Source organism: Pelodiscus sinensis, chromosome 5 (assembly GCF_052426305.1).
Source record: "Pelodiscus sinensis isolate ZL-2025 chromosome 5, ASM5242630v1, whole genome shotgun sequence".
Taxonomy (NCBI): Eukaryota; Metazoa; Chordata; order Testudines; family Trionychidae; genus Pelodiscus; species Pelodiscus sinensis.
Genome location: NC_143056.1, coordinates 19,970,798 through 19,985,302, shown reverse-complemented (window position 1 = coordinate 19,985,302; position 14,505 = coordinate 19,970,798). Strand labels below are relative to the sequence as shown.

Sequence of the window (14,505 nt, the reverse complement as noted above, 5' to 3'; positions counted from 1 at the left end):
TAAAAGTAGGATGTGAGGATGGTACCGAAACCTCTATGCCAGGCGAGAGTTGGGGTGAGAAAGAACTCCTCTGTGTCATCTTCAGTGCTAGATAATAGCGTAGAAGAGACATGTCGTGGTGCTGCTATGGCTGGTGATGGATCGGTGCTGAGAAATGGAGAGTTGGAAGTGGAAGAAACAGCGAAGTTCTTATGATGAAGGTACCTTGGTGCTGGTGTGGACAGTGCCGTTAGTGACAGTACCAAAGGCAGCACCAATGTTTTCTTCAAATCCGTCAGTACCACTAACTGTTGCGGTGTGGTTATGGTTGTGGCGCCAGCAGCTGACAGTACAGGAGTCCAGTGCCAAGGTTGTGGTGCCAAGAGATGTATTCTCGGTGCTGCTGATTCAGTCTTTTATTTGTCTGGTGCCCTAATGGGAGCTGAGCTTCTTGTAGCAGGCACATTAAGGCCTGTAGCTTCAGTGTAGGGATTCTGTGCACTGTGTTTCACGGTACCACACTGGGTGACACAGATACCTGGTGCATCATACTTGCTGAGGTGCACATGGCCTCAACTGTCAATGCCAACTTCTCAATAATTAGCTGCTTAGGCGACTGCAATTTATGAGGTAAAGAAGCGGCATGCTTCTTTGGGGATTTTTTCCCCTCTTTATCAGATTTCTGTTTTTCAGGCCGTTGGGTGCTTGGGTCAGAGGCAGAGCGCTACACCCTTTCAAGCATTAGCATTTTAAGGCAGAGTTCTCTATCCCTGCACGTATGTGCCTTAAGCTTGGCACAGCAGTGACAGTTCTGCTGCACACAGCTCTCTTCTAGACATTTGATGCAGTTGGAGTGTCCATCAGAGATGGGCATCAGGTCATTACATGCAGACCAACACTTAAATCTTGGTGATCCAGGCATTTTAGTCCAATAAGGGTAAAAATCAGAACGAGGAAAGAAACAACTTGAATAGTTTTTTGTTTTAATAGAGGACACACTTGGATAAGTAACGAGGTAAAGAACAAGGAGAATGTAGATAAGTAGTTCGTTTTCACCCAGAGAACAATGCTGAGCAAAGAGCACTGCTGAGTCCTGTCTTAAGCTGGGAATGTTAAAAAGGAACTAAGGGTGGCTGCATGTGTGCAGCTACACCACACAGCACTCGGACGCCCTGCTGCTGCGCATGCAAGGTCCCCCTAAGTACTGCTTTGAAGATTCCGGTTGTGACGGACCCACGAGGGTCCACACTGCTGAGGCGGAGGCCCCGCCATCCCTGCGGCGGGGAAGGCGAGCCGGCGCCGCAGCTGGCCAGGGCAGCCCCGGCCTACAGCACAGTGGGACCAGGGCCAAGCGGAGAAGCGGTGCAGTCCCGCCACCCAGGAGGCAGGGCCAAGTCACGCCAGCACTCTCCAGAGGAACGTTAGGAGAGCGCACGGGACGGCAAGCAAAGAGAGGCTCAGGGGGCAGGGCTTCTGATGCTCCACCTGACGTCCCGGAACGGGACGACGCAGAAAGGGTGGGACACCATCGCTCGGCATCCACCCCCGGGCCAGAGGCGAGGGGGGCGCGCACAGAGGAGGTGGCCCCGTCCTGGTCGAAAGAGGGAGGACCTGCCCCTGTGCTGATGGAAACAGAGAGGGACCAGTGGCCCACCGGACTGCTCAGAAGGACTGGAAGCGGACCAAGCAGGGGTAAGGCCCCTCGACAGTTCCCCGGGCCAGACCACCCGGGGGGATAGGAAGCAGCCCGGGGCGGTGTGCCTCTGGCACCCATGGATGAACGAGTTTTGAGATTGCCCCCGTCCGTTGTGCAAGGGGAACACTGCCCCTGCACTTAGGGCCCCGGGCTGGGACCTGGTGGAAAGGGCGGGCCCAGGTCCCCCTTCCCCTACCTGCCCCTATCTCTAGGGCTCACAGCCGTGCTAGGAGGCCAGAAACCCAACTCAGCTGCGACATACTTTTTCCAGACCCCACCCAGGGTATGGGCTAAACTTCAGGGCGGTGGACACTACTCAACCCTTTCACAGGGAAACTCAGGTTTGCTGAACCCCCCTCCCGATCTGGGAGAGGGCGATCGCACCCAAGGACCTGTCCCACAGGGCAGAGGAACTAAGAATCAGACCCAAGTCCGGCAGTGGGTCCACCAAACCCCCCCCCTTCCGGGCAGGAGGGGGTGGTCGCACCCTTAATACCCGTCACACTGGTACGCAGTGCTGAGATGCACCAACACCTGCTATGGAGCACCTCTCGAAGAAGAAACTACGGTTACCTCCAGTTCTAGAAATGCGTGTGCATGTGTTATTCTCACATGTGAAGTTTGAATCTGTTTATAAATCTAAATGTGCTAATGAGAACCATTAGTGACACTCCAGAAACAATGGCTTGGTATTCAAATCAGTACCTGTAAATAGTCTTATTTTTCCTATAAGCCTGGATTGTGGTTTGTTCTGCCAGGACACCTGGGGAGGCCACCTGATGCTGGAACCCTATCTCAATACATGGAAGATGAAAGACTTTGAATTGGGAAGATTTGTCTCAGGCTGGGAAAGGAATCTAGCCTCTGTATTGACAGCTGAGATATCACTTACAACTCAGTCAGGGTAAGAGACTGCTTAATTCAAATCATGCTTAGTCTGGAGAATTTCGATAGAAAGTTTGTTTGTTAAGTAATCAACTTTGATCTCTATGCCTACTACTACTAATCACTTGAAAAAAAAAAATCTTTTTGTACCTTATAGATCTTTTTTATATTTTGCTTAAAAACAGTGTGTCTTGGTTGAAATGCTTGGGGAATCTCAGCACAAATTACCAAGACTGGGGCACGTATACCCTGCAAATGTTCTATAAGAGGCATGTTTGAGAAATGCTGCTGAAGCTGCCATTGCCTGAGTACAGTGTGCTCTAACTCGTTGTGGGGGTATACTTGTTGTAGATTGTATAGCACATTTGGATGAAAGATGATAGCTATTTAGAGATTCATTGTGAAGAAACAGCTGAGCCCTTGAAGCATTCAGCTGTAAAAACAAACAGTCTGGTCGAGTTGCAGAATGGTCTAATTCTGTCCAGGTATAACAGCCATCACTCATCTTATATCCAATGTGTGAAGTGAGGCTTCTAAGAATGGGGGCGAGGAAGGAAGAGATTTATAGGTTCATAGAAGTGGAAATTAGAAGGGACTTTAGGAAGGAACTTGGGGTGAGATTGTAATGTGATTTGTCTGTCAAGAAGATAGCGTAAGAGGGATCAGCCATAGCGTTGTGATCATGACATCTGCAATACGTATCTGGTCACCAGAAAAGCAACCTTCATGAATATATAGAGAAGATAAGAGATAGACAAGGGATCGGGGGAGGGGGGGAAGACGAGAGAGGAGAGACACTAATGAGGCTTTTGAGAACATGGTTCAAGACCCATGACAGTATGGGTTGTACCCCAGAGTATACATTGCGAATTTCAGGAAGCACTTAGTGATGGGGTAGGTCAAGACTGAACCTATCCAGAAGGTTGTGAAAGACTGCAGTGTTGACAGGTGAACGCTTAATGAGACGAGGGCTAGGCCAGATTCTTTCAGGTCTAGTATATACACTCGAAAATCTTCAGTAGAGGGACCTGGGTAAATTGTAACTGTTGCTGTTGACACTAGACTTGAAATAAACTCCACTTATTTAGATCTGTAACATGTTGAGGGACAATGGCTGTTTGGTAAGCTGTGTTTCACTGTCAGAGCAGGTGTGCTCCCCATATTGAAGCTATGGAGCAGCCAAGCCTTGAGTCATAGGACCTGAAGATTTGGATGTAACGAGTGTCCCTGATGCAGGGAGATGAGGTTCAGAATCATTAGTAGCACCTGGGGTTCCTGCTGCCACTGAAGCGATGTCATGGACTGAGCTGGTAGGGACGGACTCATGTTGAGGGAGGAGTATACTGCTGCCTGTAGGCTGCCCGTGGGTTCCATAGTTGCCACTGTGGTAGACAAGTGGTGGTGGGTAAAGCCATGGTTGTGGATGTGCCTAGTGAGTCACCTTAAGCTTTGCAATCTCCTCAGCAAGGCCTTGCATATGTTGGAGAAGAATTCTGGGAAGAAAATCTGTTCTCTTGTGTTGTGTCTAACTCGCTGTGAGGGGGCGAAGGCATAGGCAATAGAGCGTGAAGGTCAGAGAGGTACCAAGGAGTGGAGACTGTGATACTAATTAAACGTAAGTGTCAGGGGTGCTGAGGAATTGCAGTTCCACTATTTTCTGTGGAGTGGTCTGTTTCTGCACTGTTTTGTCAGTGGTAAACAGTGCCAGGTGGGCTGTGTCTACACTGGCATGAATTTCCGGAACTGCTTAAAACGGAATACTATTCCGTTTTCAGTTTTTCCGGAAAAGGAGCGTCTACATTGGCAGGCTGCTTTTCCAGAAAAGCCCTTTTTCTGGAAAAGCGTCTGTGGCCAATGTAGACACGCTTTTCCGGAAAAGAGCCCAGATTGCCATTTTCGCGATCGGGGCTTTTTTCCGGAAAAGACTAGTGGGCTGTCTACACTGGCCCTTTTCTGGAACAGTGTTCCGGAATAAGGACTTATGCCCGAGCAGGAGCAGAATAGTTTTTCCGGAATAGCGGCTGATTTTGTACAGTAGAGCATTGTTGCTTTTCCGGAAATTCAAGGGCCAGTGTAGACAGCTCGCAGCTTATTCCGGAAAAGCGGCTGATTTTCCAGAATAAGTGGCCCAGTGTAGACACAGCCGTGGTGTTTTGTCTGCAGTGCTAGAGCATGCATGGATGCTGCACTATGCACCGATGCAGCAGTATTCACCGACACTGGGAGATGTGGCCATTTGGTCTTCAGTGCCATATGTTGTGGAAACAGTTTTACATTTCAGCTCCAATTTGGCTCATTTTGTTGGTTCCGATATTGGCTCAGTGTTCAGTACCTCAGAAGAGCTAGTCTTGGAAGAGCTCTGCACCACCAGCTTAGAAGAAAGTAGTCCAAGTGCAGAGGTAGGAGTCTGGATGATTGGGAAAGCAGCTCCCCAGTGACCTCTCTATCCCTGGCTGACGAGTGATGGGGGCAGGAAATGGCAGGGAGAAGTGCAGAGCCAAGGGAGAGGGGTGGGTGTGACCTAGACCCAACCACTCCATGCAGTGTAAGTGTGCTCTTAGCCTATTTCCAGCCCAGCCAGGGCTAGCAGCTGAGCTCAGTACAGAGTAAGAATCACTACCCAGAGTGAGATGGAGGGGACTTAGCTGAAGGGGGAGGGGGAGGCCTACATAAGGGGGCTTGAGATACATGGATGTTAGCCCCAACGCTCCAGTGATTTGCCTCTCTGTGTACCTGAAACAATGCATCCATGTTGCCGGGGAGCAGTACATGGAATACAATATCAAAGCATAAAACAACTCACAAGTATTCTGGTTCATTAAATCCACGAGTAAGCCAGACACATTCCAGCTATGTATATGTTAGTGTCAAGTTGAGACATGTGGACCTTGGCATGAGCTGGTGCCTGGGTTTGCTAGCATCACAAATGAGAGCAAACAGTTTGCTTTGAGACATCATTCAGGTTTTATTAATCTCTTTTATAGGAGTTTCATATTGTATTCACAGCTTCAGAGTCTCGCCCCAACTGTCCAGCACAGTGAAAGTGTCATGAACTACAACCATGACATTATAGCGTATACTGGTTAGTTATTACAGAAAGTGTGGGCCTTCATACCGTTTTGACCAAAACACCATGAACTAAAGCTCCAATGGTGCCTAAATAAAATCACTTGCCAGGCCATCGTTTGTAGCTAGCGGATACTATACTTTCCAGGAAACTTATCCTCAAGACTGATACTTTGAAGGTAGAGACAAGATCAAAGAGTGGAGGGCTAAGAAGATTTTATATTCTCCTTTAGCTGATCAAATTGTTCAGGATATTAGACCTACAAGTGGCATTAAACTTCTTACTTGCAGGTCTACTTCATGTATTTATGCAGTCCACATGACATTCAGATTCTTAGGAAGATAGTATCAGTTACACTTGGTTCAGTTACACTTGGTTCACATTTTAGAAAGTTTCCTGGGCATCCATGTGGGTTAGAAGCTTACTCTTTAATGAAAATATGTTAAAGCTGCAGACACTATGAAACAATGATTGAAGTGTAAACTCCCCCATCTTTCATTAAGATAAACAGAAAAATTAAGTGACACTTACAATATCAGCATTAACTAATTTTAAAAAGGAAGGAAAGAAATAGGATGCACAAAGGAGAAAATAAAAGTAGGGATGGACATAAATGCAAACCTCTTCGCAATGCATGATGATGAATTTGACTATAAGTGTATTATTATAAGTCAAGTTAAAGAAAGGCCATATTCTGCCTCCAATCCTTAGGGAACCTACCACTGACATCACTGGGAGTTCTGCTGAGGCTTGAGGTTAGCATGATTGAGACTAACTGAATTCAAAATGGAATGTAGCCTCTCCACAGAGCCATGAGGTAAGTAAGTAAGTAAGGCAAATTATCACATTCATGTGTCTCCCATTCCCCTGCCTCACCCTGCATTAGAAATTCAGGTGACTGGCACGGAGAGATCTAAAGAATTAGATACTTCAGTTTTGCATTTTTTGCTCCCCCTCACTGGAGAAATACTTCACTTTACATCTATACTTAAACTTGGAGCTGGATTTCTAAAAGCACAGTATTATGCACACTCAACCTGTGAGCCTAACTCAGCATGGGAGCTATGCCCATGAAAGTAAGGTGCACCCACAAATGCTTCCATTAAGACAAAAATGTTAGATGTAGGTTCTCATCTGGTAAGAAAGGACACACTGAAATACATCTGACCTTTATAGGATCTTGAAATTAATGAGAAGAGAATAGAACAGGACTTCAGTATTAGCTGAATAGTTTACTTCCAGAAGGGATCTATACAGATGTCTAAGATTAGGGATGATTAGGCAGCATTCTTAAAAGCAAGGCTAGGGAAGTTAGGAAGGGATATTTCATGTCTTAGATTAGGGATATGAAGGACTAGTGAACTAGCTGATAAGCAAATGCTTACTGGATAGTCAACCAGTCGCTACCCCACTCCTGGCTCGCTGCCTCTATCAGAAAGAGGTAGAAAGAGTGGGGCGGAGGGAGAAGGGGGTACGTCAAAGCAGCAGCATCGCTTGAAGCCTGGGGCCAGACCCAGGGCTCCACGCAGCGCTGCCACTTTGAAACGCTGCATTCAGCCCAGGGACAACTGGGGTATCCCCAGGCTGCACATGATGTTTCAAAGTGGCAGTGCTGTGTTGAGCCTGGGATCAGCTGGGGATGCCCCCACTGACCCCAGGCTTTGTGCAGTGCTGCCGCTTTGAAATGCCACAGAGAGCCTTTGAAATGCTGCAGGGAGTCCCCAGCTGATCCTGGGCTCCACGCGGCACTTTTGCCTTTGAAGTGTAGAAACAGCCCTAGAACTGTTTCTTCACTTCAAAGACAGAGGTGCACTATCGACTAATCAAATAGTTGATGCAAAAATGCACAATGCATCGACTATTCGATTAGTCAATTAGTTGATATTTAACATCCTTAGTTTAGGTCAAGCAAGGAGACTGGGATACATGGAAAAGCACTACTTTATGGAAAATTAGATACAAGACATCACAACTCAGAGGCGGAAGCATTGACTAACCAGAAGTTAAGGAGGGAGATAGCCTAGGGATGCAAGTGATTAGTTGACTCTTAAATTAGCAAAAGCTTATTAGATAGTCGACTAGTCCCTCAACTAGTTGCTCCCTGCCCCTGCAGTCTCTATCAGAGGCAGCAAGGGGAGAGAGGGGCAGAGAGCAAGAGCCAGTGCTGGGGGGAGCCGGCTAAAGCCAGTTCCCCCAGCACTGTTTCCACAAGGCACAGGGGCGGCAGGGACCAGCCGCGTGCCAGGAATCAGCTGATCCCCAGCTCATGCCTAGTCCCAGACGTGCCTCTGCTTTTTAACTGTATTGAAGAGCCAACAGACTGATAGACTCTTAATACATTTAAAAGGCAGAGCCGCAGTTCCCTCTGCAGTTCCTCGCTTATTGACTATGGATTTTCCATCGACTAGTCAATTAGTTAATTAAACTAAACTTAAAATCTCTAAGATAGCCAGGAGAGGCTTAGCTGAGTTGGTGCTGAATATAAATCCACTGGTCTCAAGTAAGTTTATACTCCGCATGCCTCAGCCCATGCTACTGTGCCTACACTGCTATTTGTACATTGGCTAGCTCAATAAGAGCTAGCATGAATAGATGTACACGAGAAAGGTAATCACACCTCTTGCTAACAGAGCAGCTTTAGCCCTAGATTACAGCTAGGTTTGCAGGTATGATGGTTGGGGTGGGGAAGAAGAGAACTGTTAGCTTGTAAAACCAAGCACAACAGGACTAAACTAAATTTTTGGTTTAGTAAGATGTTCAGTATAACTATGTAACCTAAAAATCGGAGATATTGGACTTAACTTTAGACATTTATTTGTCTTCAGCATTCCGCGTACATTCTGTAAAAACATTCCATGCTGGGAAAGGATGAGGAGAATAAAAAAAAAAAGTCAGCAAGACTTGTATTTATCCTTAAAACTTCACATTCCACACAAATTCTCTACCAAAAGCAGAGTATAACTTAAAAAAAAATCCAACACACACAAAACCTATATTTGTATCTTAATACGATGAAATGTTCTCTATTAACAATGAACACTTGGACTTACCATTTCCACGCCACACTTCAGCCAGATGACAACTTCCTTCACCAGGTTCTTTACAGAACTCCACAACATCTCGACAGGTTGTTTCCGGTGTAATTGGAACTTCTGTCAAAATTTGCTCATTGTTGCTCAAAAACACAGTTAATATCATCTGAAAGAGAACATAGATGTAATAATAATTTGTAAATGTCAAACAGGAATAGAGCCTAGTTATATACAGTCTTCCTTTAAATTTATATCTATTAAGGTTGATAACACTTTCCATTTAACAGTAATAGAGGTAGCCATGTTAGTCTGATCTTGCTAAAACAAAAGGAAAAACTATGTAGCACTGTAAAGACTAACAAGATGGTTTAAGAGGCGATGAGCTTTCGTAGGCCAGACCCATGTCCTCAGATCATATTCTGAAAGAGAATTGGCATGACCATATATACCAAAGGAATACAATAAAAAAGTGAACACATTATTAAACTGACAAATCAGGTTTAGAACAGAAGTTGGGGCAAGGGAGAGGGAGGGAGGGAATAGCTGTTTATAAGTCAATAAATGGCTAATCAAGGGTGATAAGTGGGGAAGCTGTCTTTATAATGTGTAAGGTAATTAGCATCTTTGTTAAGGCCCATTCGTAAAGTGTCAAATTTAAGCACACATGAAAGTTCTGAAGTTTCTCTCTGTAATCTGGTGTTAAAGTCTCTTTGAAGTAAGATGCATGTAGTAAGGTCATTAAGACTATGTCCAGGTGGGTTGAAATTCAATTAGTTATATAGCAGACAAACAATTGGTTTATATCTAGCAAAATTAAGGCAGTGGGATACAAAGGGTTACATCACCATGTTATTATTGATTAATTAATTTTCAGTAAAGTGATTTGTTAAGTTATAGTTGAGAATATATCATTACATACATTGGGGTGAACAGAAAGTAAGTTGTGAACAAGGAAAAGAAAAAACTGATTCATGCTTTCTGTAAGTCAACCCCAATAAACAATTCTCATCTCCAGACTTCAGGTATTGCTGCTCTCTGTTCACATGAGAAGGACTAAGGAAATGGGAGGGTGAAAGGATAGCTGCTGGAAAATTGTTAGACTTGACATACATAATGTAGCATCTATACTTATGCTGCATTAACCATAGTGCAATGCTGTTGAGGGAGGTGGTATTACTGCATTGATATAAAATGGGAAACTTACATCAATAAAAAGTGTAGAAACATGCATTGACCTAGTTGTGTGAGGCAGCTTAGCTAACGCTGTAGAATAGAACAGGTCTGTGATTGAGAAAGAATGAGGAAGATATTAGTTCAAATTCAACATGGTGAGAAGAGCTCCTAATGGCTAGCCATCCAAAAGATGTAATCAGAAAGACAGTCTATTTAGTTTGAACAGAAGGAGACTACTCTTGAAAAGGGTGATAGACCAGTGTATTATCCACATAAAGATGGTAACAATTTGTACTTATGGACAAGATTTTCCCTTTGCACCCTATATTTGGGTAAAGGAGACAAACAGAATTATCCACAGGTGGGAAGGAAGGATGCTTAAATATTTAGAGAGCCAAAAGAACAAGGACAGTCACAAAAGTCAAGGGAGGGCAAGATTTCAAGAAGGATATGGTTGACACTATTGAAGAAAGCTGAAGGTTCAAGAAAGATGAGGATAGATCACTGGTTTACAAGCTACAACAGGGCTATTCAACTTTGGATGCCTGGGAGCCACAATGATACTCACAGCACATGCTGAGGGCCACAACTTAAGTGTGTTAAATGTGGTTGCATATACATGCAAATATATATGCAAATAGCTTCCTTCACACTGATGGGCATGAACACAAAGATTAAGGCAAGACTACACAACACACAGGCCCCATTTAAGTCAGTTCGGGTAAATATTACATTTTATTAAAATCAACAGATTTCCACCTATATGACAGCACTTTTAATGAGCAAGGCAATCCAGGAATTTAACTACTAAAATGCATAACAGAAGACTATTATATTGACTACTTTTTTGTTTTGGTTCCTACCTGCAGGCCATGTGTTGAGCCCCGCATAAACCCAAACCCAAACATGAAATCATGGAACAGATTTCTTAACCTTCTGTATTTTGAGGTATTTTAGCCAATGTTTGGGAAAACGAAGGAAGTGCTGTTTGCTGCAGTTTCATGTTTGACCTTGTGAATAATTACTGCAAGTTCATATAACACCCACTAATTTCCACAAGTGACTGACCATGTACTGTGACTAGGAAATTAAATTACATAGACTTTGTCCTACAGCTGTCTGACAAGATATGCAAGGCTATTAGCCCATGTAAATGTCTTTCCTCATTTATAAAGGCACTCTGACCCACAAAAAGTTAGTATACAAAGTAATATTTTTTTACTCAAAGGCAACATACCTCTGATTCTACCATAAAATAAGGCAGTCCTAAAAATATTTGAACACTTACATATTACTACAAGCACTGAGCAGCAACTTCTATAAAATATATCATTACAGACCCTGCTGCAAGCAGACACAAGCATTCTAGACTACGTTTTGTTTTCAAACATGAATATAAAAATAATTGACAACTTCCTTTATGAAGAAAGACATGCAGCTTAGAATCTTTTACAGAGTTTAAGTGATTTGTTTGGTGGGCTGTTTTAAGACTGTAGCAAGCCCTTGATCTGTTATTTACTCGCTTGAGAAGCACTTAAAAGGTGAACAGAAAAATCCCTTAGGAGACAAGAAGCTATGAAGACAAGCCTATTCCTTATATTCCTGGGATGAGAGTTCTAAGTCACTGGATAACTCCTCTAACAAATTACAAAAATTCGCTTTAGCTAAGTTTTAGTTGAAAGCAGAATAAACATGTTTTGTTCTGAATACTTAAGCCTATTCTGTATTTAATTCAAAGTGAGCTCAGAACTGTTATTTCTAGACATTTCACATATGAAAGATGTGCTACCAGTCAACAAACATCAGCTCCTAAATATCAAGGAAAAATTCCACAAACTTATAAAGCCTCAAGCCATCAAAACATTTCCTGGCTAGTATTTGTAAAATGTGTTTACAACTTTAAAAAAGTTTAGTTTCAGAGCAAATACAATCCCACCTTTTTTTTAATTACTTTGTCCATTTTCTTACTTTCAGACTTCACTCCAATCTTTTCTAGTAGACAAGATTTCTCTTTTGACTTGTTTATAATACTTCGAAGAACCATTCTTAAAATATTCTTCATGTGCAGAGCAGTAAACAATAGTGAATTTAATTTAAAAAAAAAAAACAACCCACAAATAGGAGGTGTACAGCTAAAGTCTAAAGTAGTTTTATGCACTAGCTGACAATCTACTTAAATGGATGTCCCTTTGGTGTACTGGCATATGAATACAAGTAGTAATGACGAGCAGTGATAAGACGTTCTAATGAAACAAGACAGGCCAGGGCTGTGACAGGAACAAGATATGGAGGATCAAGTTTTACCTAATTAGGCAAACTTGTACTAGGAGAGTTCCTCTATCTTACCACTGTACAATTGTCATCTGTGCTTGGGATTATAAGAAATGGCAAAAATTAAGCATTTACCTTAAATCATTTATACACAAAGCTCTTTATTAGAAACACTAATTGTTTTGCAAAGTGGTGGCTACAAATATTAACAATGGCTCCAATGTGAATGTTTAGATAGTATAATAAAGCAGTTCAGAATGAAGAAACCCCTCTATTTGCTTAAAACAAAGAACCAGTTACCTTTAAGAAAAGTTAAATACATTTATTTTCATTTATGCACACACTCCACATTGTTTCAAGCCTGTCCACCATTTCTTGGCAGAAATCTGCTGTGTCAAATATTGCTCAAACAGCTTCGGCACAATGAATGGCAAGCTGTGTCTACTGCTACTTCTGCAACTCTGAGGCCAGAGTGATCACCACCAGCCCACTCCTCAATAGCCCCTCTTCTCTAGCACACAGGATCCACAGTTTCAGGAGACTCCACCTTTGAGCCCAGTAGTAGAAGAGCTACAGCACATTTTCCCTAAAGCCATCAGAAGAGCTACAGCACATTTTCTACCCCATCAATTTCTTTATTCTCTATGTGATAGAAATGTAGCCGTGTTAGTCTGGGGTAGCTGAAGCAAAATGCAGGACAATGTAGCACTTTAAAGACTAACAAGATGGTTTATTAGATGATGAGCTTTCGTGGGCCAGACCCACTTCCTCAGATCAAATAGTGGAAGAAAATAGTCAACCATATATACCAAAGGATACAATTTAAAAAAATGAACACATATGAAAAGGACAAATCACATTTCAGAACAGGAGGAGAATGCGGGGGGGGGGGGGGGGGGAGGAAGGAAGGTAAGTGTCTGTGAATTGATGATATTAGAGGTGGGGAGAGTGGGATGTCTGTGAGCTAATGGTATCAGAGGTGATAATTGGGGAAGCTATCTTGGTAATGGGTAAGATAGTTTGAGTATTTGTTCATTCCTTCTCGGAGAGTGTCGAATTTTAACATGAATGACAGTTCAGAGGATTCCCTTTCAAGTGCAGATGTAAAAGGTCTTTGTAGCAGAATGCAGGTGGTTAAGTCATTGAGAGAGTGTCCTTTCTGGTTAAAATGGCAAGAAACTGTTTTTTCTTTGTGATCTTGTCTGATATCTGTTTTGTGGGCATTAATCCTTTGGCGAAGTGTCTGAGATGTTTGTCCGATGTACATAGCAGGGATTTAAATATCCTGTGCTTCATTTGTATAACCATGTAATGGCGCTATTTCGAGAGAGAAAACAGGGTTATTTCGAGATAAAACCCTTCCCTTGAAATAACCCTTACTCCTGAGGATATTTAAAACCCCTCTTCATTTGCAATTTCGGGTGTCTGCATTTGCATTCCTTTCTTGAGAGATGAATGGAATATAGACATACCCACACTCAGAACAAACTTAAAAGGAAGAAGAGGTTGTGACCAAGTATCCCCACAAGCAAAAACAGGAGCCACCAGTGAATCTTACATATTACAGACCTCTGACAAATTAAGCTACACATCCCCAGTAGCTCCTGAAGTGTGTTGGGGGTGGGGGAGAGGTGGAGTGAGAAGAGGTATCTCTCATCCCTGCAGTCTCTTACCTCAGAAGGCCTTCATGGATGACATAGCCATTACAAAAGGAAATTGTTCTGTTGGCTCTCAAAAGAGGCGTGTGATGATCTTACCAATCTAAGTTGTTAGATAATGGCAATATTTTATAGAACTAAAAATATTTTGATTTTTCTGTTTGACGGAGTTGGAAGTCTAATTCTCAAAACCAAGGTCTGTCAGACAGCAAACTTCATTGGCAATGGCAATGAAAAAAAATTGAGTTTTTCAAATATCTACAACTACACATACTTGCTCCATTCTTGGAAACAGAAAGCGCACAGAGAAGTGTTTAGGAAACCTTCTCCAAGAAAGTATTAAAAATGGAACATAGGTATGCCATCATGTAGCACAGTACCACCACATCCCTGAATTACATCTACTACATATTTTGAGAGTTTCTGTCTGATCATGAACTCCTTTCTAAATGGTAAGAGCTAGAACCACCAAATTCAATATACAGCTTCCTCAGATTAGGGATGTTAGACTAACTGAATAGTCGTGAAACCGAACAAAATATTGTCAGTTACACCATTATTTGATAGTCCCCGGGGCAGGACCAGCAACCAGTGTGCTCCCGGATCCCTCTCCTGGGGAGCCCCCTGCCATCCTGCACAGGGAGAAGATTTCAAAAACAGCTGCCTGCCAGTGCTCCCTCTAAGATTTCCCAACCGTGAGCAGAGCGTGCGCACACACCCCCACACGCGCACACACACACACCC

At 43.2% G+C, this 14,505-nt stretch overlaps 1 protein-coding gene across 8 annotated transcripts in view; it reads right to left on the bottom strand.

Moving 5' to 3' along the window:
- Positions 1–14,505, bottom strand: part of PPP1R13B (protein phosphatase 1 regulatory subunit 13B) — a 158,180-nt gene that overhangs the window by 103,158 nt on the left and 40,517 nt on the right. Inside the window, exons 1-2 of one of the 8 annotated variants that reach the window (XM_075926476.2) lie at positions 11,769–11,956; positions 8,678–8,825 (exon numbers count right to left, since the gene is read on the bottom strand). In XM_075926476.2, the coding sequence (XP_075782591.2) occupies positions 8,678–8,825; positions 11,769–11,894 (274 nt within the window). In that variant the 5' untranslated portion in view covers positions 11,895–11,956. Of the gene's footprint in view, positions 1–8,677; positions 8,826–11,768; positions 11,957–14,505 lie in introns of those variants that run through there. The other 7 variants (XM_075926475.2, XM_075926474.2, XM_025181583.3 and 4 more) reach the window with 7 other exon arrangements.